Genomic DNA, 25,397 nt, shown 5'->3' with positions numbered 1-25,397 from the left:
TTAAGTATGAGTGCCGCTACATTCTAGACTGACAAGAGGTACAACGCAAAATCTGCATTGTGCAGCAGGTTGGACTAGATGACCCTGTAGGTCCATTCCAACCTTATGATTCTATGAAATAACATTTTAGATTTGTTACTTTGTTACACAAGCAACGCCATTACAGGATCTCTCCTTTCATTCTTGCTACATTTTATCTTAACAAAGTCTATGGAAAGTTTGTGACTTCAAGTTTCTCATACATATGAATATCTTTTGACCATCAACCAATACACCCATCCCTATATTTCCAACTTTTGTGAAATTAGACATTCCTGTTGTTCTTAGACACTCTCTACACCTGGACCTCAACACATTGTATCTAGTTATAGTAGATGGTTCTTCTAATCTATAGAAGATCATACTGATGGATATAGATTTGAAGAAAGGGATTTTATATACTACTTTTATATATCACTTATATGCCTTGCACTTTTTTCTACGCTCAGGAGCCAATGTAGTATTTGTAATGCAACCTGTAAGAGTATGACACAAGAATATTGAAACAAGAAGATCAAGAGAAGTATGCTGAAACTCTGCAAGAACTGAGGACTAATAATATACTGTTTGTAGAGCTGCACTTATAAAATATTACGCATATGTTATATTATTCTATAAGATTCCAATAGGAATCAGTGCCAGAGAGCCTTTTGTAGAAAACTGATTTGATGCAGCAAGCTGGTTTTGGCCACCTGTGGCCTTATTTCCTTAAGGCTGAGAAGAAACTGGGGGAAAGGGCACAGATGGGAAAAACATCCTTTCGTACCTACAGACTTCAGTTATCAGAGGGTACCAAGGCTGCCAGATTGAGACTCATTGGAGCCATTGAAAGTATTATGCCCAGAAGAAAGTAGGTGAGAGGTTAGCAGGTGTCCTTCCAAATTGAGGACAAGATAAGGGGGTTGCAAGATTTGGAATTCCCCCAAGTAGAGGGGCCAACCCAGAATTGCATCTTCAAATCAGAACTGACCCTTGATACCTTACGAGCCAATAAGATAACAAATATTAAAATATTGTAATATTGTTATGATTATCTGAAAGTATTAATTGCTCTGTGCTTCTATTGTAATTTTGATGAGCTTTTGCACACAAGGAGACCGTCTGCTTTTGTGTAAGAAAAAGGCTTATCCACCAGCTTAATTAATTAAACCATCTGTTTTGCTTCAATTCCAAAAGAGGACTCCCGGATCTTTATTTTAATTTTTTTTATTGTGGTTGGTCAGAAAAGGGAGAACAAACCACAGAGGCACAAACTTTTGCACATAACAGTTTGGGGGGCTCGTCCATTAGCTGCTCCCCTCTCTACTCCAGAGACCTGTCCCTCGCGAGGACGTCAACAGCTCCCAGGAATGTGCACATAGCCCATATTTTGGCTAAAACTGGCAGAAGTTTGGCCTGGCAGAGGGATGGCATCTTGAGGAGAAGAATGAGGGAAACACAGCACGAACCCGCCGGGGTCCTCGGGAAAGGAAGCAAAGGAGAAAAGTGTGAGCGCGCATAAGAACTAAGGTAAAAAGCGCCTCCTCCTCGGGCAGCAATATATAAGCCCTTGGGAAGTCCCAATAGGTGGGCTGAGGCATTATTTGATGCGAGGAGAGGGAGGTGGGATCCCACATAAATGGTTAAAGGAAGAACACTGTAAAGCCTAGGAGTGTGTGTGTGTGGAGAAGTGGCGCAAATGAGGGGGTGCGTCTAGTGGGCGAGTATTGCCGAGGAGAGCATGGCCAGGTGCTCAGGGTAGGTGGACTGAGCTGAGCAGGGCTCAGCTGCGTGGAGGTAGCTTGCGAGTAGCTCCATAGGAGCGCAATTGGTGGCTGGGAAGAGGAAGCTGGAGGGGTGGTTGCAGCGCTCAGAGACTGCAAGGAAGAGAGACTCATGGGAACGGGTCGAAAGTTCAACTGTGCTTCCGACTAGGCGGAGGCAAGTAGGCTCACGAGAGCAAGTTAGCCGGGGAAATGTTTGTGTAAACCACGGGGAAAGAGCTGCCACTTCTGTATGGGGAGGAGCCTGAAACATAGGCTTGACTTTACAGGAGCGAGGAAGAGGGAGCGCCTCACTGGTGTAAAAGGATATTGAACTTCAGCACACCAACTGCCTGAAGGATTCAGCAGTGTGGTGATGTGTGGTGTTGTGTGAACGCGGCTGACTCCGTGTGCGTGCATTCTTCTTTCTTTTGCATGGAAAACGGTGCTTGTGTTTTGTCGTAACTCTGTATGTCTGTCAGTCTATTCTGTCTATTTTGAATGTGTAACGAGCAGATATACCTGTGTGTAAAGGGAAGCATATTCCAGAAAGCTGTGATGCGTGCTGGGCAGCTTGAGAGCGCCAGGCTTCTGGAGATCTTGCTGACTGTGACCAAGGGTGGAATCTCCGTCATTGTGGTCGCAGAAGTGAGTCTCACAGTGGCAAAAGGACTCACCTGCTGCCCAAGTCAGGCGGGCCAGCCAGAATAAATCAGCGCTGCCTAACATTTGGATAAATGTCAGCTCTGTTTCCACAGGTGTCTTTCCTTTCCTTTTTATGGTTGGAGTTGTCTTTATCTGGTGTGTGTTTGTTAAAATAATTTTTTTTTGCTTTTGTGCGAGTGTGCAGAAAAGGGAAGGGGAAGTCACGCATACGACGTAGGCTGTTTTTCCCCTCAGCCTGCACTGATTGTGCGCGTGGTGAAGAAATTTTCCTTTGTGTTTTACACACACACTCATCCCTCCCAGCTTTGCTCCTATTGGTGTAGGTGTGGAAATAAGCAACCGTCTGGAGGGAGAGACTGGGTCTGAAGAGTAACAGAGGGTGTTTTTGTACTTCTGTCTTCAAGAGATGGGAGACTTGCCTTGTGATTTGGAATAAGGGAACCGAAGGGTTAAATCACCTTTTCTCTCTCCAGATATCAATTGTATTAAAACTAGGGGAGGGAAGGGCAATGCGCAGCCTGGAGGAAGCGCGGAGGTTTTGAACTGTGGCTTGAAATTAACTTTTTTTTTGCGAAAAGGGGGCTCCCTTGGGAAAGTGGTAGGCACAGTATTTGAAGACTTCTGAAGTCTTGTAGGTCGCCGGGCAATAGCCGGTTTTTAGTCTGAGATTTTACTACTTTTCCTGGGAAACCAGAGTCATAGACTCACAGACTCATAGAGTTGGAAGAACCACCCCCCCCCCCCCAGTGAGGACACTTGAGGGCTCCTTTCGTAGGGAAAGGAATATTGTTTGGAGAATTGGCTGTATGTGAAGTGCTAATTGCTAATTAGACAGGTACTGCGAACGATTTGGTTTTTTTAATGATTGAAAGCTGATTGGCCTCATTGAGGTCTGGAAACATTCTTAGGCAGTATTTATCTTGTAAAGGTTGGGTGAAAGCTTGCAATCTGGTACATTTGGTTCATTTTGAGGATTTTAAGTGCACAGGTTGCATTTCATTTGACTCGAAGTGACCTAAATTGGGAGAAGGGGAGCTTTCTTTTGTGAGCTGGAAGGTGGGGTTTTCTGCTGGTATTTCCCTTTCGGGGTGTGAGATTCAGCGGAGCACAGGAAATAGGACAGGATTAATCTACGGTTTTGGCTGGGAGAAAATTTCTGACTCCGCTGCGCTCGCCTCCCCACTACTGGAACCTGGAACCGAGCGACTGTTTCCTGTGCCCATGAGGCTTTCATTTCTTAGAAACTAGGATTGTAAAACTTTTTGAGATTTTGCCAATGAGTCAATCAACTCCTGCTATGGACAGAAACGTGTGGCATATTTAACATGATACTCAGGAAATCAGCCTCCAAGACGACAATGCTTTAAAATAATTTTATTACACAAACACTTGGGTTCCATTGATGCCCATACAAGAGTATGCAAATATCATCATCAGTTTTTCAATAGCCCTTAATGGCTGTAAATGCCATCCTCTGACTGGTGATGCGATAGCGGAATTTTTGCCAATTGATAAATCCCCTACTTCCACTTACCCACATATATTTCAAGACACCAGACATGGTGATTACAGAAGAAAAAATGGTTTTATTATTTATTTAATAATCCTATGACACACTCTCCATTTTGGGGAGACATTTGTAAAGACCAATAGCATTGGAGGGCTTTATAGACCCTTCAGTCCTGGTTGTTTACAGAATAATTGCTATTTGTTTACCGAATACAAGATCAGAAGTTAGGATGAAACCCTGTACAAATGATGCCTACACCTTGTCAGAATGATGCAGAATGATGCATTTTCCCAGGCTGATTCCGCACACGTTGGATAATGCACTTCCAATCCTCTTTAGACATCATTTGGAACTGAATTTTTCGAGTGTGAAACAAAAAATCCACTTCGAAGCGATAGCTAAAGTGCATTGAAAGTGCATTATCCAACGTGTGCGGAATCAGCCCCAGAGAACATGACATCTGACAAGCTTGAGTGACAAATGAATTATACAAACATTTGAGAAGCTGGACCCATGTATCTGATCTATTCCTTAGAAAGGAGGGATTCATTCAAGGTTGAAATTTAATTAGAATAAACAAAATAGAAAAAATATTTATACTTTGCTCAGTGACCTGTCTCATACTACTAGAGAATGATGTGACCTGCAAGATATCTCAGGGAAAGAATTTTGACACTTGGAGCAAGGCTTTCTACTTGTTTACATGTGCTCATTAGCTTTGAATGTATGCTCAGAACAAGATTTCATAAAATGGAGCCTAAAAATTCTTTAACTTATTCTTATATATGGGTTGGGTTCACAATTTTTGCCATTAAGAAAATTGTTCCTGTTGACATATCAATGATAAACATCAGAAAGGGTCTGCTGAAGATGATGCAATGAGGTGGTGGAAGGGGAGGGAGGGAACGAAACAACAGGTCTCCAGGGGAACCTTGACCCATCATAGTGTCATCCTCATGAACAACTAGCACAGCTTCATGAATAATCTGTAGAGAAAGCACATACATTTATATCGAGTGTGTACACTAGCGATGAGTCTATCTGTACATTTTCTGATGAAATATAAAATAGTCAGGATTCTGGCAACTGACAGTAAATGACACATTAGTTCTCGCAGCAGTGATAGCACCGGAGCTACCAATGTTTTCCAGGGAAAAGTCTAGTGCTGGGCAAACATCATTCAATTTGATTTGCAATGTGGATGGTATTACTGGGGTTTTAGTTAGAAGAACAAAAAAAAAAAAGCAAAAATATCTCCCAAGAGTTCTCTCTGGTCTGTTATAGTAAGGTATTGCAGATCAGGTGCTCTTCTATCTGGGGAAAGCTGTGAACTCAGAATGGTTAGATGTAGTGAAGCTGGAAACTGATGATTGGGGAACAGGTTCGTTTTTCCTCTAGAGAGAAAAGGTGTTTTCTATGCAATGATGGATCCGTCAATGATGGATTTCAGCCAAATGGAGAGGAAATCCATCAACCTTATGAAGAAACTGGCACAGATACAAACAGACATCATCTGTTGGCACAACAGATGCTACAGCAGATGCTACGATCAGCAAAAGACAGTAGAGACCCCCTCACCTCTGCAGGAGTATACCGTATACCCTGCAGCTGTAGACAAGTGTACATCGGGACCACAAAGCATAGCATCCATACAAGAATAAAAGAACATGAAAGACACTGCAGACTTGGACAACCTGAAAAATAAGCAGTGGCTGAACATAGCCTAACTCAAACAGGGCACAGTATCTTATTCTAGGACACCAAAATACTGGACAACACTTCCAACTACTTTGTCAGACTGCACAGGGAAGCCATTGAAATTCACAAGCATCAGCAAAACTTCAACAGGAAAGAAGAAACCTTAAGAATGAACAGAGCATGGTTTCCAGTTCTGAAAAACACCCGGCTAACAAAACACTCTACACCCGACAATAGCCCTGCAGAGAAGATTAGCACATCAAGCACCAATCCATATGCAAAAGAACCTCCTCAGGATACAGTGAAGCCTCCCGCCATTAGCATTCCACACCCTGGGAAACTCTTACAGGATGACTCAGCTCAACCCCACCCCTCCTGAGTAGATATAAATGACCTGCCAACATCTTTTCCACATTGTGACACTGAGAGATCTCTGTCTTTTGGTGCTACACCTCTGAAGATGCCAGCCACAGCTGCTGGCGAAACGTCAGGAACTACAATGCCAAGACCACGGCAATACAGCCCGGAAAACCCACAACAACCATCGTTCTCCGGCCGTGAAAGCCTTCGACAATACATAGACATCATCTTCCTTTCTAAATGCAAAAAACCTGGACATTCTACCCAATGGACTGTGTGTGAAGAACCCACTTAAATCTATCTACTACACAGACTAAAGTGAGAAACTATGCAACACCTTATCCAGGAAGCTCTTAAATCACTTCATTGGACTGTTGTACAGCAAACAACAAAGGATCAAGCAAGAGATCTCCGAACTGGACTCTTCCATAAAAAACAGTCCCTCTACACAAACCAGGAGCTGGCAGATTTTTACCCAAACCAGAGAAACCATCTATTGCACACTACATATTGAATTACAGAAGAAGAAAAAGAAGAAACTCTCAAAACTCCTGCACAGGGCTTATTTTCAGGGGGAATGAGGTGGAAGGGAGTTCCGGAACCTCTTGAAAATACTCAGCAATAGTGCTTGAAAATAATATTATTTCAAAGAATCCTGTGTGTTTCTTCCTCATTTCCCTCTTGAGAGTTCTGCCACCTTTTTTCCCAGAAAAAAAACCGCTGCTCCTGCATATAACAGGGAACAAGACCACTTCCACCTAGCAACATTATCAACCTCTTCAGCCACAAATTGAGCCAAGCAGAGGAATCTGTCCTCTCACGTGGACTATCTTTTGCCCAGCCAGACCCACACAAACCATACAACTCTGTGGAGACCTGGAGGCCTATTTTAGGTGCCTAAGACTAAAGGAATTCTTCAACCACTCGGTTGAACATAATGCTGAACAAAGCACTGAACAGACACCATCACAGCAGCAATCACCCTCCCAACCAAGCAATGCACAATCATCGTTGCAAAGTTCCAGAAACAAGAATTCCACATGGACACCCCCTGAGGGCCGCAACTCCTCATTGGACTTTTACATTGAATGCTTCCGTCAACGTACCCAGGCTGAGATAATTGATAAACAACACCAGAATCTCAGCTGTGTAGAAAGAGATGCCATAAACAGCCTCCAAAATAATTCTGGCATCGTAATCAAGGAAGCTGACAAAGGTGGCACAGTCGTCATCATGGACAAACATAACTACATACAACTCTCCAACACAACATTCTATAAAACACTACCTTCTGAATCTATGGAGCAATACAAAAGAGAACTCAATAAAATATTAAAGACACTCCCCATGGACATATAAGAATGTATCTATATGGACACACCCCATGAACCACGACCAGGAACATTCTACCTATTACCCCAAATCCACAAACCAGGTAACCCAGGATGCCCCATTGTTTCAGGAATTGGCACTGTCACAGTAGGAGCCTCAGGATATACGGACTCTATCCTCAGGCCCTATGCCACCAGCACACCCAGCTATTTACGGGACACCACTGACTTTCTCAGGAAAATACAGTCCATTGACAACATACCAGATGACACCATCCTAGCAACCATGGATGTTGAGGCTCTGTACACCAATATCCCACATGCAGATGGACTGCAAGCCATCAGGAATATTATCCCGGACAAAACCACAGCACACCTCACCACTGAACTTTGCCACTGACTTTAGAGGTTTTTTTAAAAAAAAATTTCTCTACTCACCCTTTCTATGATTTTATTAGATGCTATCATGTCACATCTTAGCCCCGCTCCCTGAACAGAAGTTTTGAAGCTTATCCTCACAGTGAAGATGTTCCACCCAAATAATTATTTTAATTTATTTACTTTATTTATTTCACATTTCTATTCCACCCTCCCCGCGAGAGGGCTCAGGGTGGATAACAACATATTAAAAACACAATTAAAAAATTCATGTACATTAAAAACAACACATTTAAAACTGGATGGTGGACAGCGTTCACAGCAAGGGTAAAGATTTATACACCTTTTTTTTCCCAGGCTGGCGGAGGCCCAGCCTCAGCCATATGCCTGGCAGAACAACTCTGTCTTGACGGCCCGACAAAAAGATCGTAGGTCCTTCCGGGCCCTGATTTCAGCAGACAGAGCATTCCACCAGGTGGGAGCCAAGACCAAAAAGGCTTTGGCTCTAGTCAAGGCTAGGTGTGTCTCCTTGGGGCCAGGGACCACCAACAGCTGTTTGTTCCCTAATTGGAGTGTCCTCCAGGGAACATATAGGGAGAGACGGTCCTGTAGATGATCATGTTCATGCATGATTTCTGTCCCCCCACCATCTTCACTTGAAGGGGCAGCCATAACTCTCCCCATCTTTCACTATATGTGGTGGTGGAGAGTGTCATCAAGTCCTAGCTGACTTATGGCAATCCCTAGTAAAGTTTTCAAGGCAAGAGAGTAACAGAGGCGGTTTGCCATTGCCTGCCTTTGCAACCATGATCTTCTCTAGAGGTCTCCGATCTAATGATTAATGACTGTGCCATGGTTGTAGTGGATTTTCCGGGCTGTATAACCAGAGGTGCTACACCTCTGAAGATGTCAGCGACAGCTGCTGGTGAAACGTCAGGAACTACAATGCCAAGATCACAGCTATACAGCCAGGAAAATCCACTACTACCATTGTTCTCCGGTCATGAAAGCCTTCGACAATATAATGACTTTGCCAGTTTGGTGTAATGGTTAAGAGTGCCAGTACTCTAATCTGGAGATCCGGGATTGATTCCCCACTCCTCCACTTGAAGCCAGCTGGGTGACCTTGGATCAGTCACAGCTTCTAGGAGCTCTCTCAGCCCCACCCACCTCACAGGGTGTTTGTTGTGGGGATAATAATAACATACTTTGTAAACCGCTCTGAGTGGGTGTTAAGTTGCCCTGAAGGGCAGTATATAAATAGAGTGTTGTTGTCTGGAAAGCTACTGATTATAACTTTTGTTATAATCAGTAGCTTTCCAGTTTTCCTCCCTCTAGGCCCAGATGTTGTCCAGGCCGCTCATACTCATGGGAGCAAAGACTCTTATCTATCCAGTCCAGCCAATGACCTTGATGTCCTCGTCTTCTCAGGCCTTCGCAGACAGGACTAAGGGGGGAAGCTGGGAATGGGTGTTTGATATGTTACCACTTTCATTTTACATGCCATTCTCAACAACGCTTTCATTCAGCCAGGGGCCTCTCCAGCCCTTAGATTATGAACTCCTGTATCCTGAGCATAGTCTTTCAATAAACCTTTTGAACCAAGAGACCCTGTGCTTTTTGCAGAAGGGGTGGGAGATGCACTCAAGATAACTGGGATTCCATAGTCTGACATTTTGTTGAGAATCCCACTACTACTTCCCCGACCCCTCACCTAGGGAGGATGGATAACGGATTTACTCCGACAGACCCGTCTGTTCCTGGAACGGAGGGTGCGGGGCCCCAATGCTGCCTGGCGGTGGGACCACGCAGGCGAGAGCGAGTTGGGAAGGGGCAGGGCCCAGAGTCAGCGCAGGACGAGGCTTCACCCCTTTGACATCTGTGCCGATACCTGGGCAGTGGGGTCCATGACCCCTGGACAGCAGGGAAAGACGTCGTGGAACCATGTTTTCCTGCTCCATGATTGACTCAAATTTAGCCCCAGTGTCGGAAAATCTGGGGACAACCGAAGGTCCGGTTTGGGAAACTGGACAGGCATCCACTTCCACTTTCTCCATGGGAGCTGCAAGAATCAGCACCCTTCCCCAGTATCGCTGGGATGAGGCTGTGGGTTGTTTGGTGGAGTGTTCCCCTCCTGGAGAGGGGGGTAGTTTCCAGGATTGGACTGCTCTCCGGACAGAGCTAATGAGCTGGGACTATACCGATGTAGGTTCAATGGGAACCTGGGACAGTGACTTGGGTGAGGAGCAGTGGAGTGCCCTCCAAGATCAGGCCCAAGTGCTGCAATATGAGATGCTCACGGTGACAGGATTCGTCAAGGGTTGGGTCGCCAGTGCTTCAGAGGTGCCTGGCCCACCCGCTGCTTCTGGGACTTTTGCTACAATGGGGCTGCAAGAAGAGGAGGTGGAGCAGGCCAAATATAGACAATGAGTCTGGGAGAAAAGTTTGCTCCAGCAAACTGGATGGGATGTCGAAGAAGAACTGAGAGGGCAGGAGGAAGCCCGCTACCAGGCACTGGAGGCACAGATGGAAGCGATGCATGAAGACCTGGCGTAGGCTACCTATCTCATGGGGCTTATGGTCCAAGGGCCCACGGGAGATGCGAGCGCTGCACAGGCAGATGCCACCGGGACGACGGGCCCTCAAGACCCTGCCAATGCGGCCGGTCCGGCAACCATCGGGGCAGCGATGCAGCCTGTAGGACAGGCACCAGCGCCCCCCCACTCCTCGCCCTGCCGGCCCCGCCGGCACCCGTCCCGCTGCCTGCCCCGAGGGCGCCCATTCCGCTGCCACCTCCTCCTAGCCTTACTGCTCCTGTAGCACCTGGAGGTCCCGTGCCAGCAATTCCCACCGGACCAGCAGGCCCCGTGGTTCTGCCTGTAGGCCTGGTAGTTCCAGCGCCTGGCGTGCCAATAGTCCCAGCGGGAGCCATAGCACCAGGTGCATCAACAGAACCTGCCCCCGCTGCGCTGGCTGCTCCAGTGCAACCAGCCCCTCAGTTCCCTGTGTTTCGCCGGCAGCCACCTAGGCACCAGTTCCCACATGGAGGATTGGGGCAGCTGATCCCAGCCTTCCAAGGGTGGCCAGGTCCTCGGCCTCAGTCCCCGCTCAGACCTCAACCTCCGCCCCAGCCTCAACCACAACCTGGGCCCCAGGGAGTGCCGCAAAGACCTGCACAGAGAGCGGAAGTGCCCGCCCAACTGTACCTGCCTGCTCCACCACGGGTGTGGGTCCCGGTGCCACAGATACTACCATGACAACCGGCCCAGCCCCCCGAAGCGTTAGCAACGATGAAGACGGAACTATCCCTGGGATGAATAAAGCTGGAAGCTACGTTCGACGGGGAGCAGTGTAAGTTGGGATTTTTTGTCGTGCAGGCCTTGCAGTTCTTCAATCAGTGGGGACACCTGTTCCCTACGGAGGAAAGCTGAGTAATTCATTTTCCGGCCTGCCTGGAAGTGGTATGTAACTCTCTATGATATGGGGGCCCCGGAACTGAGAAATTTCTAAGCCTTCATTGCAGCGTTGAGAGCCCAGTATGAAGACCCACTGGAAAGCGAGCAGGCCCGTACCGAACTCCGAACCATCCGGCAAGGGACGCAATCAGTGTGAGAGTATGCAGCCAAATTTCGACAACTAGCCGCTAAGTGCCCGCAGTACGAGGAGGGAGTCAAAATTGAACTGTTCCGTAATGGAATGAACCCCAGACTTTTAGATTGGGCGCTGATGCAAGATGATCCCCCAACGCTCCTAGGTTGGATTCAACTGGCATGCGAAGTGGAAAACCGCACTCAGGTAGTCCGCTTAGTTGAGCAACAACAAGCCACAAGTTCTTGCCGTCCTCCCTAACCCCAAGGAAGAGGCCGGGGCGCAACCGCGATGAGAGGGGCAAGGGAGACACGGTGGAGACAAGGACTGTGTTTGCAATGTGGTAGTGGAGGATATTTCGCCTCACAATGCCCTCTGCGAGCGCAGAACCCCCCTGTTCCAGCGGCCAGGCCAATTCCAGCTCCCCAGGCTGGAAGGGGTAAGGGCAAGCCAAGAGAGGGCGTCCTGAAATTGGATTAGAGGCTGAGGAGATACTAGCAGGATATGAGGTCCAGATCCAAGAAACCGAAGCCTCCATCATGCAGCCGGGAAACGAGAAGGATCTGTCGTGAGGAGGCCCCCATGGCAGATCAAAGAGGAGTCCACCCCGAAAGAGGTGAGAGAAAGAGGGGCCATATTATTCATCCCCGTTAATTTAGTCAATCCCCAAAAGGGGACTCATTTGCGGGTGCAAGCTCTAATAGACTCTGGGTGCTCATGGGATATTATCGCTCCGGCATTAGTGAATGGATTAGGGTTGGAAACCCACACCCTGGAACCTCCTACAATATTCGAGCAAATGGACGGCTCCAACATGAACCCAGCTATACTCAAAACAGAATTAGTGCCTACCGGCATGAGCAACCACTGGGAAAGCCACCCCTATGTTGTCAGCCAGGTGGCCAAATACCAGCTTATATTGGGCAGTAGATGGCTTTGGGATCACAATCCCTATATTAACTGGGCAGATGGAATGATAATATTTGACCGGGAATACTGCCAACAATGGGGCGAGGGAGCCCCAGCTAACCTGGAAGTTGCCCTTCTTACTACAGAAGAATTAAATGTAATTCCACCGGAGTACCAAGATATGGCCCAGGCATTTAGTGAGGAGGAGGTGGATGAGTTACCTCCCCACCGCAACACTGACTGTGGCATTGAACTAATCCCAGGTGAAAAACTCCCAAAGGGGAAATTATATTCTATGAGCCCAGCAGAACGACAGGAGCTCAGGAAGTTCATAGATAAAAATTTGGAAAGAGGCTTCATTCGCCCCACCAGCTCTCAGCATGCCGCCCCAGTGTTATTTGTAAAGAAAAAGGATGGGGGACTCAGACTCTGAACAAACTTCTGGGGTATTAATGCTATTTCCATGTCCAACACCTACCCTATCCAGTTGATTCAAGACCTCCTCAGTGTGGTGGCGCAGGGTATGATCTTTTTGAAATTAGATCTCAAAGATGCATACTTTCATGTAAGAATAAGGGAAGGGGATGAATGGAAAACCGCGTTCAACATCCCCTTAGGCCAATATGAATACCTTGTAATGCCTTTTGGCTGGAAAGGTGCACCTTTGGTTTACATGATGGTCATCAATGAGGTTTTGCACGAATTTCTCTATAAAGGGGTAGTTGTTTATCTTGATGACGTTTTGATTTATTCAGAAGATTAAAAATCTCATGTAAAATTGGTTCGAAAAGTGCTAACAGCCCTCATGCGCCATAAACTGCCATTCAAATTGTCCAAATGTGAATTCCATAAGGAAGAATTGGATTACTTAGGTTATCGTATCTCCGGGCAGGGGCTAAGAATGGATCCTGCTGAAGTCAAAGCAGTACAGGAATGGCAAGCGCCCTCAACTCGGAAGCAATTGCAATCCTTCTTGGGCTTTGCTAATTTCTACAGACCGTTCATAGAAGGGTTTGCCCAAATCACTCTCCCTTTAACGAACCTGCTAAAAACAAAAGGGAAGGGAGACCAAGCCACCAAACCAATGGCAAAATTGAATTGGGGACCAGATTGCCAACTAGCGTTTGAAAAACTGAAATCCCAATGTACTTCAGAACCAGTTTTGCAACACCCCAATGAGAACCGCACCTTCATAGTGCAAGTAGATGCCAGTGATTCAGCCATTGGGGGGGGTCCTTTTGCAAAAGGGGGAAGACAACAAAATATGCCCTTGTGCCTATTTGTCCAGGAAATTCACGGAGGCGGAGAGGAATTGGAGCGTGTGGGGGGGAAAAGCGTTTGAGGTTAAAGTAGCTCTCACTACCTGGCGCCATTGGTTAGAGGGAGCTCGTCACCCCTTCCAGGTGTGGATGGATCATAAGAACCTAGAAGTGCTTCGCACCCCCCGGCATCTTAACGTGAAACAGCTTCATTGGGCTGAATTCTTTTCAAAATTTGATTTCACCTTGAATTTCTTGCCTGGTAAATCTAACTTCCTTGCGGATGCTCTTTTGTGCATGCCTCAACACCATAGCAGGAGGGAGGAGCCTATTGACACTGTCTTTTCTCCCAGCCAATTAGGAGGGGTAGTAACTACTCACAGCCAGGCAACCAAACAGCAAATGGAAAAGCAGGAAAATCTCGAGTGGTGGAGAGGGAAAGTGAAAAGTGAGGTGGAAAAGGAGGTGGAGGAAGTGCCCACAGAAAAACTTACACAAATGGCAGCCGGGGAATGGTTTAAAGGTGACAAACTCTACATCCCGACCAACCTGAGAAGAGTAGCGCTACAACAATGCCATGATGCCAAGACCGCTGGCCATTTCGGGTATTTAAAGACCCTACATTTAGTACAAAGGCAATTTTGGTGGCCCAGTATAAGAAAAGATGTCTCCCAATATGTAGCTTCTTGCCCCACCTGCATAATGGCAAAACCAAGAAGGGGGAAACCCCCGGGACTACTGCAGCCACTGGAAACCCCCTCTTGGCCATGGGAAGTCATCTCGATGGACTTCATCACGGATCTGCCTCCCTCTAAAGGTTGCACGTGTATACTAGTGGTAGTAGACCTGTTCTCCAAACAAGCCCATTTCATCCCCTGCGCAACAGTGCCTACTGCAAAGAAACTCACCAGTTTATTTATGAAGCACATTGTAAGACTGCATTCTTTTCCTTACAAGGTAATATCAGACCGAGAAGTACAATTCGTTGCCAACTTCTAGCGGGAGCTTCTACAAGTAGCAGGAATTGAACAGGGAATAAGCTCCGCTCATCATCCCAAGAGCGACGGACAAACGGAAAGAACTAATCAGATATTAGAGCAATTTCTCAGATGTTATATTAATTTCCAACAGGACAATTGGACCCATTTTCTCCATTTTGCTGAATACGCTTATAACAACGTGATTCACAGCTCGACAGGAGAGTCTCCCTTCAAAATTGTGCATGGCTTTGGGGGTTTAGCCTTTCCCTTTGAAACTAGCCCAGAATCCCAAAAATCCGGAGATCTGGGGGAATGGTGGACCTCTCTCGCTGAGCAATGGACTGTAATCCAAAAAACTTTACACAAAGCCAAAGTGGACTACAAAAAATATGCAGATCGCCATCATGTGGGGCAATGGAAATTACACCCCGGAGACAAAGTGTATGTTTCCACCAAGAACTTCAAAACAGAACAACACAGTAAAAAGTTAGGGCTGAAGTATCTGGGACCCTTCCCAGTAAAAACAGTAATCAGTGATATGACTGTGGAATTAGAGTTGCCAAAAAATCTTCGGCAGGTCCACTCTACCTTTCATTTCCGTCTCCTCAAGAGAGCCCCCCCCCCAGAAGAATGGCATCCTGAGAAGGCGGTACCTCACCCTACCCTCATAGATGGCCAAGTACACTATGAAATAGAAGAGATTTTGGACTCTAAACGGAGGTGCAACAAGATCTTTTACCTGGTCAGGTGGAAAGACTTTGAGGAGGGGTTCAGAGAGTGGGTGGAAGCCTCCAATGTAAACGCCCCAAAATTGATTGCTAAGTTTCACAAGAAATACCCTGAGAAAGTGGGACCTGCAAGGTGAAGGGATGTCTTAAGGGGGGCAGAATGTCAGGATGTCAGTTCTCTAGCCCGAGTAACGCCATGTTAACTTTTGTTATAATCAGTAGTTTTCCAGTTTTCCTCCCTCTAGGCCCAGATGTTGTCAAGGCCGTTCATACTCATGGGAGTGAAGAGTCTTATCTATCCAGTCCAGCCAATGACCTTGATGTCCTCGTCTTCTCAGGCCTTCACAGACAGGACTAAAGGGGGAGGCTGGGAATGGGTGTTTGATGTGTTACCACTTTCGTTTTACATGCCATTCTCAACAAAGCTTTCGTTCAGCCAGGGGCCTCTCCAGCCCTTGGATTATGGACACCTGTATCCTGAGCATAGTCTTTCAATAAACCTTTTGAACCAAGAGACCCTGTGCTTTTTGCAGAAGGGGTGGGAGATGCACTCAAGATAACTGGGATTCCATAGTCTGACAGTTGTTGTTGTTGTTAAGGAAGACACTGCTTAGCTTCCGAGATATGACAAGATCAGGCTTCTCTGGGCTATCCAGGTCAGTGCTTCACTTTCTGTAATGGCATTATTCTCTTTTGTTTACAATCTCTTTACTAATATCTCCTCACATTTCTTTCACCTTTTTACTTTGGAGATCTAATCTAAGTTTCCCAGTATGACTCAAAGATCTCTTTCCTTGGCAGTTGCAGACAATTTTTAGACCTCCCTCAATGCCTTTGTGATATAAGAATTTGGGTCTCTTGCACTTATTTACATAGAGCCAGTGTTATGTAGTGGTTAGAATGCCAGACTAAGATGGGGAAAATCCAGGTTTGAATTCTCACTCTGTCATGGAAGCTGGCTGGGTGACCTTTGGTCAGTCCCACACCCTCAGCCTAAGAGGGAGGGGCTGTGGCTCTGTGGTAGTGCACATGTTTTGCAAGCAGAAGTCCCGGGTTCAATCCCCAGCATCTCCAGTTAAGGATCTGGTCATAAGTCAAGTGAATGACCTCTGCCTGAGACCTTAGAGAGCCGCTGCCAGTCTGAGTTTAAGTAGACAATGTTGACCTGTTCCTCTCCTTTCCTACCCTATCCTCCTCTTTGCTTCCTTCTCCTTTCAGCCTGGCCTTTAATATTTCAGCTAAATTCTGGGTTAAACAGGCTTCTTTGAGCCAGCCTGGGAACCTATCCACAATCTATTGCATGTATCTCTATGGGGAAATGCCAGTTTGGTGTAGTAGTTAAGAGCGCGGCACTCTGGAGAGCTGGGTTTGATTCCCTACTCTTTCACTTGAAGCCAGCTGGGTGACATTGTGCTAGTCACAGCTCTCTGAAGCTCTCTCAGCCCCACACAACTCACAGGGTGATTATTGTTGTGGGGATAACAACATACTTTGTAAACTGCTCTGATTGGGCATTAAGTTGTCCTGAAGGGTGGTATATAAATAGAATGTTGTTGTTGTTATTAAACACCTGACTTACATCCAAGCTCTGTAAATTGGAGATTTCATGTATTCTTATTCAGAAAGAGTTTTGCCTATAAGGAGAGTTTTGCCCATAATGGCTGAATATTTCTGGGATTCTCTGATCTGTCTTAACTGGATCAGGGAATCTTTCCTGGATTTGAGGAATCTTGGACGCTTTGGGGATCCCTGAAACCCATATACAGATTTCCTGGATATTTGCGGGGGGGGGGGGCGTTGCCCACCGCTACACAGGATACAGGCTTGAATGCAGACTAGCATTTCTGTGGGCACAAGGACTTCTGCTCACAGAGCATGATTTTCTCATCTCTCTGCAGCTGGCCCAAATGCCCGCAGCATTTTATTTATTTATTAAAACATTTCTGCCTCACCATTCGTCTTAACCCACACACTAAAGCACATAGCACTGCAAGGGCAGGAGGAGGCCTAGCTTTGACTTCTAGCAATAGGCAGCCATCCAGCGGGCAAGCTAGAAGAAAGGATAGATGTAGAATCATAAGGCTTCCTCCATCATTTAAAAGACAAACACACACACATACTTAGGAAAAGTTAGAGAAATGAGTGATAACTAAACATCAGGCCCTGGAGAGAACTATTAATTCCGAATCTGAGATCTCTGAAGTGTCATGTTTATATTTAAAACCAGTGCAACTTTGGGAAGGTCTATGGTCAGTTGGGTGGTTTATTTGGGAAGGTCTATGGTCAGTTGGGTGGTTTATTTTTCAAAGAAAACCAGAAACATGGGTAAGGGAATCCAAACCTCCTCCTCCACACCTTACCCAACTGCACTCCAGTCTTTGAACAGTATTCGCTCTCAGCCAGGCTCCAGAACAGGCAGTCTGCTGGGGTGGCAGAAAAACGCCGGCAGAATAATGCAATTTGTGCATTCTTTATTTGTATTATTTATAATCCACATTCCTCAATGAGGGAGAGGATGGGAGAGGACAGCATCTTGCTCTTATAATAGTTCCATGTTTGGGGGTGGGTGGGAAGACCCTCACTTTTTGCTGAGGAATCCTATGAAAGGAAGAAAAAGTTCAGTAACACAAGAAGGCCTTGCTGCCTTCCTGTGTCCATTGTGCAGGTGAGATGTTTTGAATCCCTGGAGATGAATAACTTTTCCTGATCTGCCTGAAATTTTTGAGGAAGGATCTCTTGGTGAGGGATACAGTCTCTGACAGCTTCATACCAGCGGGACAGGGGGGAATGTTACCAAGAAATGTGTTCTCATTGAAAGCAATGAGAATGACTGAAATTGACATCTATATATATGCTTTAATACTAGCATTAAATAAGCCAAATGTTGGGGTAGTTTTTTGCACTGTCCAATCATTAGCATGAACTTCTTTAGCTCTGAATATATATACCCAGGAAGAGAGCATTTATTTATTTAGTAGATATTTCTCCCATCCGTCCTAGAAGTATTCAGGACAGGGTCTATTTTACCCTCACAACAATGCTGTGGAGTAGGTTAAACTATGCGGACAGAACTGAACATTTTAACTTGAAACTAAGTATCACACTTACATCCCATCTCCTTATCAATCTGTGTTTAATCAGACAGTTCCAGTCAAGGCTTTCAGTTTATGCTGCACCAAGACTAGATCGCGTCATCAAATGCCAGTACCTCAGGAAATGTTTAAAAGGTGCTGGATGAAATGTAATTGTTATTCTGAATCTAGCACCAATCCTACCCACATACTTACCTGAGAAACCCTCAGATTACGTTTTTCTGTAATCCCGGATAGATCAGCGCGATGATTAAAGACATCTGCCATGCCTAGTCTCTGCAAGGAGCTTTTGAAGTCGTAGGATGCAGAAAGGGAAAATTTTGGAATCCATACATCTGTTTTTCTGTTAACAAAAAGTACAAAACAAAGAAATAAACATGAAATGACAATTTTATTTAGACAACATACAAATTCTAAACTGAATGATAGTGTATCAAGTACATTCAAATTCTTTCTTTTTTAAAATTTGCAAATGGATAACATTATATTGATAAACTTTAAAACCACTATCAAGTTGCCTGAATTCTCAGCTTTCATTTAAAAAAAAAAGGCTCTAGACCATTTCATTGCAAAGGCATAAGGTAAAAGGCATCTCTGTAGGAGGAAAGGCTGTGGAGACTTACTTAAAAAAACTGAGGCTGGTGATTTAGAAAAACTGATACTTATACTGATATAACAGTACATCAATATAATGCTATTTAATCTTTAAAAAAAATTGGGGGGAAAATTGCTGCGTCGAAGCCCTGTTGCCATTGCACTATATTAGTAGCCAGAGTAGCAACAGGAAAATGGAACAAGGTCTTCCCACTGTGGAAAACACCTTGAGCATCTTGCCTTCTGCATGTTCATGCACATAAAGGCCTTTGGTTTCCTGAAGAACTAGGGGTTATGGAGAAGCTGGGATGACACCTGGACTGACAGTGGCCCCAAAACTTCCAGTAGAATCTGACCACACAGTAGTGAAAGTTCTGCTTTAGGTCTGTTCTGTCGTGATGATGGTGGTGAAAATGACTTATCAGTTCACCATTCCTGAAGTATTGTCCAATAATGTTATTCCAAGTTGTAAGAGGTTTACTATAGCTAGGCTTCCAGGAGCAAATCTTGGATGTCTGAGAAGTATGCTGTGACCAATTTGCTTAGACAGAGCTGTTCACATTCTCAGTCTTACCTGAACTCCACTTTAACAAAACAAGTCTTGAATGTTCTCTGTTGTTCAGATTTCTATGGATATCTTTCTGTCAGTGCTATCTGAGAATGTGGACAGAATACTTGGAGAGATTCTGCATATGTTTACTGAAGCCCTGGCTTCCCCTGGTTAATAAAATCAGCTAGGTATCTCTGCTATTAAAGGAGGTTCTGATTAGACATGGACACAAACCAAAAAAATTTAACAAACCAGCGGTTCATGGTTTGGTGCTGACGACAATCCCGAGGTCGCGAACCGCAATGAACATTTTCCGTTGCCGAACAGGTTCGCAGTTTGTGGTATGCGGAACAGCCCCCATGACACTGAGAGAGCCCATATTCCCAGGGAGTCTTTTGCAGGCTCTCCTACAGCTATCACCCAAGTTTGGAAAAGATTGCAAAAGGGATCTTGGAGTTATACCCTCTCCAATCCAAGGCCCCCAGGAAACTCCCACAAAAATCCAAGCTCAATTATACTCTCAGTCTTTCTCCCCAAAAGCTAGTAAGTGGCAAGCAAGAGCTCTGTCCTACTCCACTGCATGCTGAAAGTGAAACCCAGCCTGGGAGCCCATGGCTATTTATAAGCATAGGTCCCATTGAGCAATGCAGGAGGTCTGTGTTTGGCCATCAGAGCTGCCTATCAGGGTTTGCAGGGATGCAATTGGAGTGCCCATGGCTACAGAACACCCCCTTCCTCCTCCTGCCCCTGGGTGTCTTCTCCCAACTTGTAACCGCTTTGCAGCTCCGTGGTTGGAAGGAAGACCTGCCGATCAAGGTAAGCTGGGCTTCCATTCTGGTTTCCAGGGCGACTGAAGGAGCGCAGATAGAGTTCAGGCATTCCCCCGGCTCCATTGCCAGGGGAATTGATTGCTGGCGCCTGACTGTCTGGCTTCCTGAACCGTGGCCGAATGCACCGAACCAGGCCTCTCTCAAATGCTGGTTCGTTGGCTGTGGACAATCACGAACCGCGGGATCGAGATCGCACAATCGCCAATTTCGTGGGTTTTTGAAGTTCGAAATGCAGCTCGTGCCCATCTCTAGTAATAATACAGCCACTTGAAGAAGTCTACATTGGATATATCAGAAATAATTATAAGCCTGTGTTCTATCTGTCATTTCTAAGTAAGATCTTGGTAAAGGTATTTGCTTCTTAACTCCAGGTACTTCTGGATGAAAATTGGAGGATTTTCACTAGCTGTACTCTCTAAATGGACGTCAGTATGAAATACTAAATCCAGTTCTAATTACTATTAAATGTCCCCTGTAAATTCCATTCACCATTAATTAACTGTTGCATACTAACCAACAGTGAACAATTAGTGTAGTATCAAAAAAAAAAAGATAAAATATTGCAAGCCATTAAATATCCACTGTAGTCTACATGCAATATTGAAATGAAGTATTAAAAGAACATTTGATTAATATTTAGAAGACATTTCAGAGAATTCCATACACTCACTATGTAGGGTATGTATGAAGATGATACAAAACCCAGTGGAATCTATTTCTTATTAATCTAAATAGCAACTGAGATAAAAATACAATCCAAACAATAGCTTTTAAAGTGTAATTAGTATGAATTACTGATTTAAACCAGATCCCATCAACCAATTAAAAATCCTGAATTGTACCAGGAGAGCGTTGGAAAGTAACTCAAGAGATATTGCTTACCTGTACTGAAAAGAAGCTCTCCATTTATTGATGTCTTCTTTTACCAAAGACCTTTCTACATCTTTTAGTTTCCCTTCGTCTGGCAGGATGAACCATGCTACAGCATTTCTTGAATAAGGTATTTCCACTATCGAGCAAGAAAGATCTTCATCGTGCAGAAATTTTATCCAGGTGCGTTGGCACATAAAGTTTTTTTTAATGGTTGTGTTTCCATAGGCAATAAAATGTTTTTCAGTGGTTAATAGAGGATGAAACTTTTCTCTCCAGAAATCTTAAGAGAAAAATAAGAGGCAACACCATTCAACAAAACACAAGTTCTGTACAGTAGCTACATGCATAACCATGTGAGTAAATGTAAAGAAATCCTCAGTTCAGTCCATTGCAAATGGAAATGAGATGGGTATCAAGAGACGGCCTGTGCATTGAACAGAGTTTCCTAACTTCCCAGCTACAAGAATTATTGTTATCCTCACCACTACCACCGTTAGTACCATCGTCAATATATGCTTCAAAGACCAGCTGGAGAATCTGGAGGCATGTGCTCCATGGGATATTGTGCAGCCTTCTCTGTAAACACATGGCCAGCTGTTAAAATGTATCCTACAAACTACATTCAACCTCAGCTGTCTCACTTGGCAGGTCCTACTCACAATCCCAGACACAAATTGACTCTGATCCTGGTTTATGGGTATAGGTGGATCCTCTATTCTGGAGCTTCATCATTTGGATTCAGTTCCCCATAAGGTTGCCAGCATCCCACTCACAATCTCTTTGAAGCATTTCAGGGGTGGAGCCTGGGGAGGGGGAGCAACATGAACATCATTCATGATATCACTTCCACTTGAGCAGGTGGAAGTGATATTATAGTGCCAGGCACATTCTAGGACTTTCCCAGTCTCTAGGATCACTCTACAGAGAATGCTATGAAGGGTTATAAAAGATAGAGGAGGTGTGGTCAGGAGCTGTAAGTGGCAAAATCTGGACAGAAAAGGGCCAGTAATATGGCGTTCCGGGTGAAAAATGTGAGAGTAAGTGAGAACTTAAGAGAGGGAGCTTGTGCCACAAGAAAAGAGCTGGTCTTTATTGCGGCCAAGTGTTTAGAACAAGAGGACTGGAAGAGAATACAATCATGGAGCCTTTCTGCTTTGGGGGTTGATAAAATCACAATTCAAGAGAGCCCATGAAGAGAAGCTGTGAATGGAGATGAAATTTAGAGACAGCTACTAGTTTCATTCTTCTACGGACTACAGAATAACCTAACCTTAAGCATACTTATTTCAGACCAGAAATTCCCCTCCCCTTCATTGCTACAGTTGCTTCTTTTTAGCTAACTAAACAACTTGCCCTGCCTTCTGTTTTTTTAAAAAATCTAACTCTCCAACTTACCTTTGAAGAAGACATAATTCACGAGGACCATGACCGTGTGTATACTGAAGTCACGGGCTTTGTTGATCATTTCTCCATAAGTTCTGTTCTTTAAGTAATCATTGACCTGCTGTTTTGCTTCTATAGGTTTCAAGAAATTCGTAGAAAAGGTTTCAGCCTGATACAAGGTTTTGACGTCTTCCAGAAATGTAGGGAGAACTTTCAATGACTCATCTAAGAACAAAGCATTCCCAATTTTTGTAAGTATTTCCTCTCTTGGAAGGTTAAGCTTGTGGATAAGTTGGCAAAACCCTTTATGTATCTCATTTTCTTCAATCTCTGACAGGTTGAAAGCAAGGGCATTGTAAATCTGAGTTTGGGTTTGAGACTTAGCTCCGAGGGCCAGCATGGCAAAGGCTGTGGAGATGCTCACAGGAGAGAAGAAAATATTTTTGTCATCTGAATCAGAAGACATTTGTTTGTACAATCGGAACGCAAAGTCAGCATTATAAGGGACTATCTTGTGCAGAGCACTGACTTCAGTGTTACATTCTTGTTCCAAAGTGGAATGTTGCTGTTGGTTAGTGGAATTTGTATTTCGATCATTACCATGGACATCATCAGGTTCCGAGAGGTGATAACAGCGGAACAGCAGACCGAACAGTAACAAGAAAAGATAGAGCATGGCCTTCATTTGGGATTTGTAATCATTCTAAGGGGGGGGGGGGACACAGGAAATATGGTTAGAAATAAGTTTGGAAAATTATCTACTGCACTGAGAATTTACATTAAAGTGTTTCCAAAACTGTTTATCAGGATCTGAAAAATATTGAAATTAGATAAATATAATATCTGAGTTTTGTGATTCTTTTAGTTGCAACATTTGTACCTTTTTATTCAGTCGATTCACATTCGTTTTCTTGTATTTAAAAAAGAATAGTCATTCTTAAATGGTCTTCCATGCTATGAAGGTATTCCATACCTAGGCAGCCATAGTGGTCCCTCCTCAAATGCTTCCATGCTAACAGAAAATCTTTCCAAGTGAGACTGCCTCACGCTGCCATTAGAATCAATGGAGATAGTTATGCCACTGACTTCTGCTGAAGTTCAATGGCTCTACTTCTGGTGAGTGGAACTAGTCCTCATTTTTCTTTTCACACAGCAGAAGAGAAACACAACTTCTGCCCTGTCCACATGACTTATGGTTCAGTGTTGGTATCAGGACTTCTTGTGCTGCCTACCTCCATCTTCTGAGAAACATCGAAGCCTCCAGTTTGGTGCTAAACTGGGAGGAGGATGAATCCCCATGCAAACATGCTCTCTCAGATTCTGTTTCTTAGATTTTCCACTGTACAGAATAAAACAGCAGCTCCAACCAGACTGATATACCCAACTTAACCCAAACATAAAATTTAGTTTGATTTAGTCCTAAGCCACTACATTACAGGGAAACACTGAACAAACTGCAGAGTGTCAGAACAACGGTAGAGAAAAATGCATTTCATACTCACAAAATCCCCAGAAGCATCTAGTGGCTTTCAACCAAAGTGGATGGGTCCTTGTTTTGTTGTTTATAAACCAGGCATGTATAATATCCAGGATTAATAAACCACTAAGCAGAGCAAATACAGATTATCTGGGGAAGGGAGGAGAGCAAAATATGATGCAATGGATTTGGAGCTGTGCTTTGCACTTTTTGGCTTTGGTTTAAGCTGCCAAGATAAATATTACTGGACTTTCTTCGCATGGGTGAGACATGTGTCTTTGTTCAGAGTTCCTGACAAGATGAAGTCTCTGTACTCTGAACTGAAATGTTGTCCATGATAGAAACAAAACCACGTATACCATGTCAAAAAAGATTTCTATATTAGATTTTCATGTATCTATCTGTGACTTACTGGCAAGGGACGCCCCACTGGAATGGTGGGGTGGAGGCATCAAGGCAGGGGTTCAAAAGGAGGACGTGCAGCCCAGGGCAGGGTGAGCATTGGAGAGCAGAGTGGTAGATGTGGAGAGAGAGAGGTAGGGATGGGAAGAAGGAAAGAGACTGAGGCACAAGGACAAAGTGGCTGCAACTGGCGGTAACCTGAGATGGGGCCGCAGGGGTGGAGGTCGGGTCATGATGAGTCAGCAAAGTGTGGGTATCGTTGCTTGGGGTTGAGCTCAGCCAGGCAGGCCAAACCAAACCACCCCACCAAAATTATCTGAGTGACTTAGGAAATTTGATGTGGGGAAGGGGGTGGATGATGGCCTCCGGAGTAGTTTCCCTGTTCCCGTAGGCTGTCAGTCCCCTCTGCGGGGGGGTGTCACCCCAGGACCAGGGCATGGTTGTCGAGGTCCAATCCATGTTCTCACATAATTGTGATGTAGTGATGTGTTCAAACGGCACCTCTGCAAGTCTGTGCACGCTTTTCACACCCATCACCTCCAATGGGCCTTCTGGCCTCTTGCGTGGATTCCAGTGGGTGTTCCTGTCACTCATTTAAGAACCTGCCCCCCCCCCCATCTGCCTCTCTAGAACCTGGAGGCTGATCCCAAGTGCTGCAGGCTGCGAGTGCAACCCTTGCTGGGTCCTGCTGCCTTTCTGGTCCCACTTTTCAGGGAAGGGGAATCTGTTTCCCATGGTGGCGGTGATGGGGGGATTTGTAGGTGCCACTGGCCTGGCCCTCATCGGAAATGGGGGGTGGATGGGTGAGAGGGTGGGTGTTCAATCTGCACCTTCAGTGTTACCTCTTCCCCCCTCACTTGCAGGGATGCCTGCTCCCTGACAGGGGAGGTTGTTGGATGGCTGGGGTATGTGGGCTCCCCATTGGCCGTACCCCTTGCCCGCCTGTTAGGGGAGCAGTGCGGCCATTGGCTGATGTGGGCGGGGTTGTCAGGGGAATGGTGGGCAGGT

The 25,397-nt window shown here is 45.2% G+C and overlaps 1 protein-coding gene across 2 annotated transcripts; it reads right to left on the bottom strand.

Moving 5' to 3' along the window:
* Window positions 1-3,805: 3,805 nt before the first annotated feature.
* Window positions 3,806-24,133, bottom strand: LOC129323985 (alpha-1-antitrypsin-like). 2 transcript variants are annotated; one of them, XM_054970879.1, is made up of 5 exons: window positions 24,013-24,133; window positions 22,523-23,213; window positions 21,137-21,407; window positions 18,476-18,623; window positions 3,806-4,943 (listed from the first exon to the last, which is right to left on the bottom strand). In XM_054970879.1, exons 2-5 carry the CDS (start codon window positions 23,193-23,195, stop codon window positions 4,737-4,739), a joined length of 1,299 nt encoding a protein of 432 aa, XP_054826854.1. In that variant the 5' UTR covers window positions 23,196-23,213; window positions 24,013-24,133; the 3' UTR covers window positions 3,806-4,736. The 2 variants fall into 2 exon arrangements, with proteins under 2 accessions (XP_054826854.1, XP_054826855.1); XM_054970880.1 differs by lacking the exon at window positions 3,806-4,943 and adding an exon at window positions 17,640-17,786.
* Window positions 24,134-25,397: the final 1,264 nt, after the last annotated feature.

The sequence above is a fragment of the Eublepharis macularius genome, chromosome 2 (genome assembly GCF_028583425.1).
Source record: "Eublepharis macularius isolate TG4126 chromosome 2, MPM_Emac_v1.0, whole genome shotgun sequence".
Classification (NCBI taxonomy): Eukaryota; Metazoa; Chordata; class Lepidosauria; order Squamata; family Eublepharidae; genus Eublepharis; species Eublepharis macularius.
The sequence above is the reverse complement of the archived record's forward strand: the minus strand, read 5'-3'. Positions and strand labels throughout refer to the sequence as shown.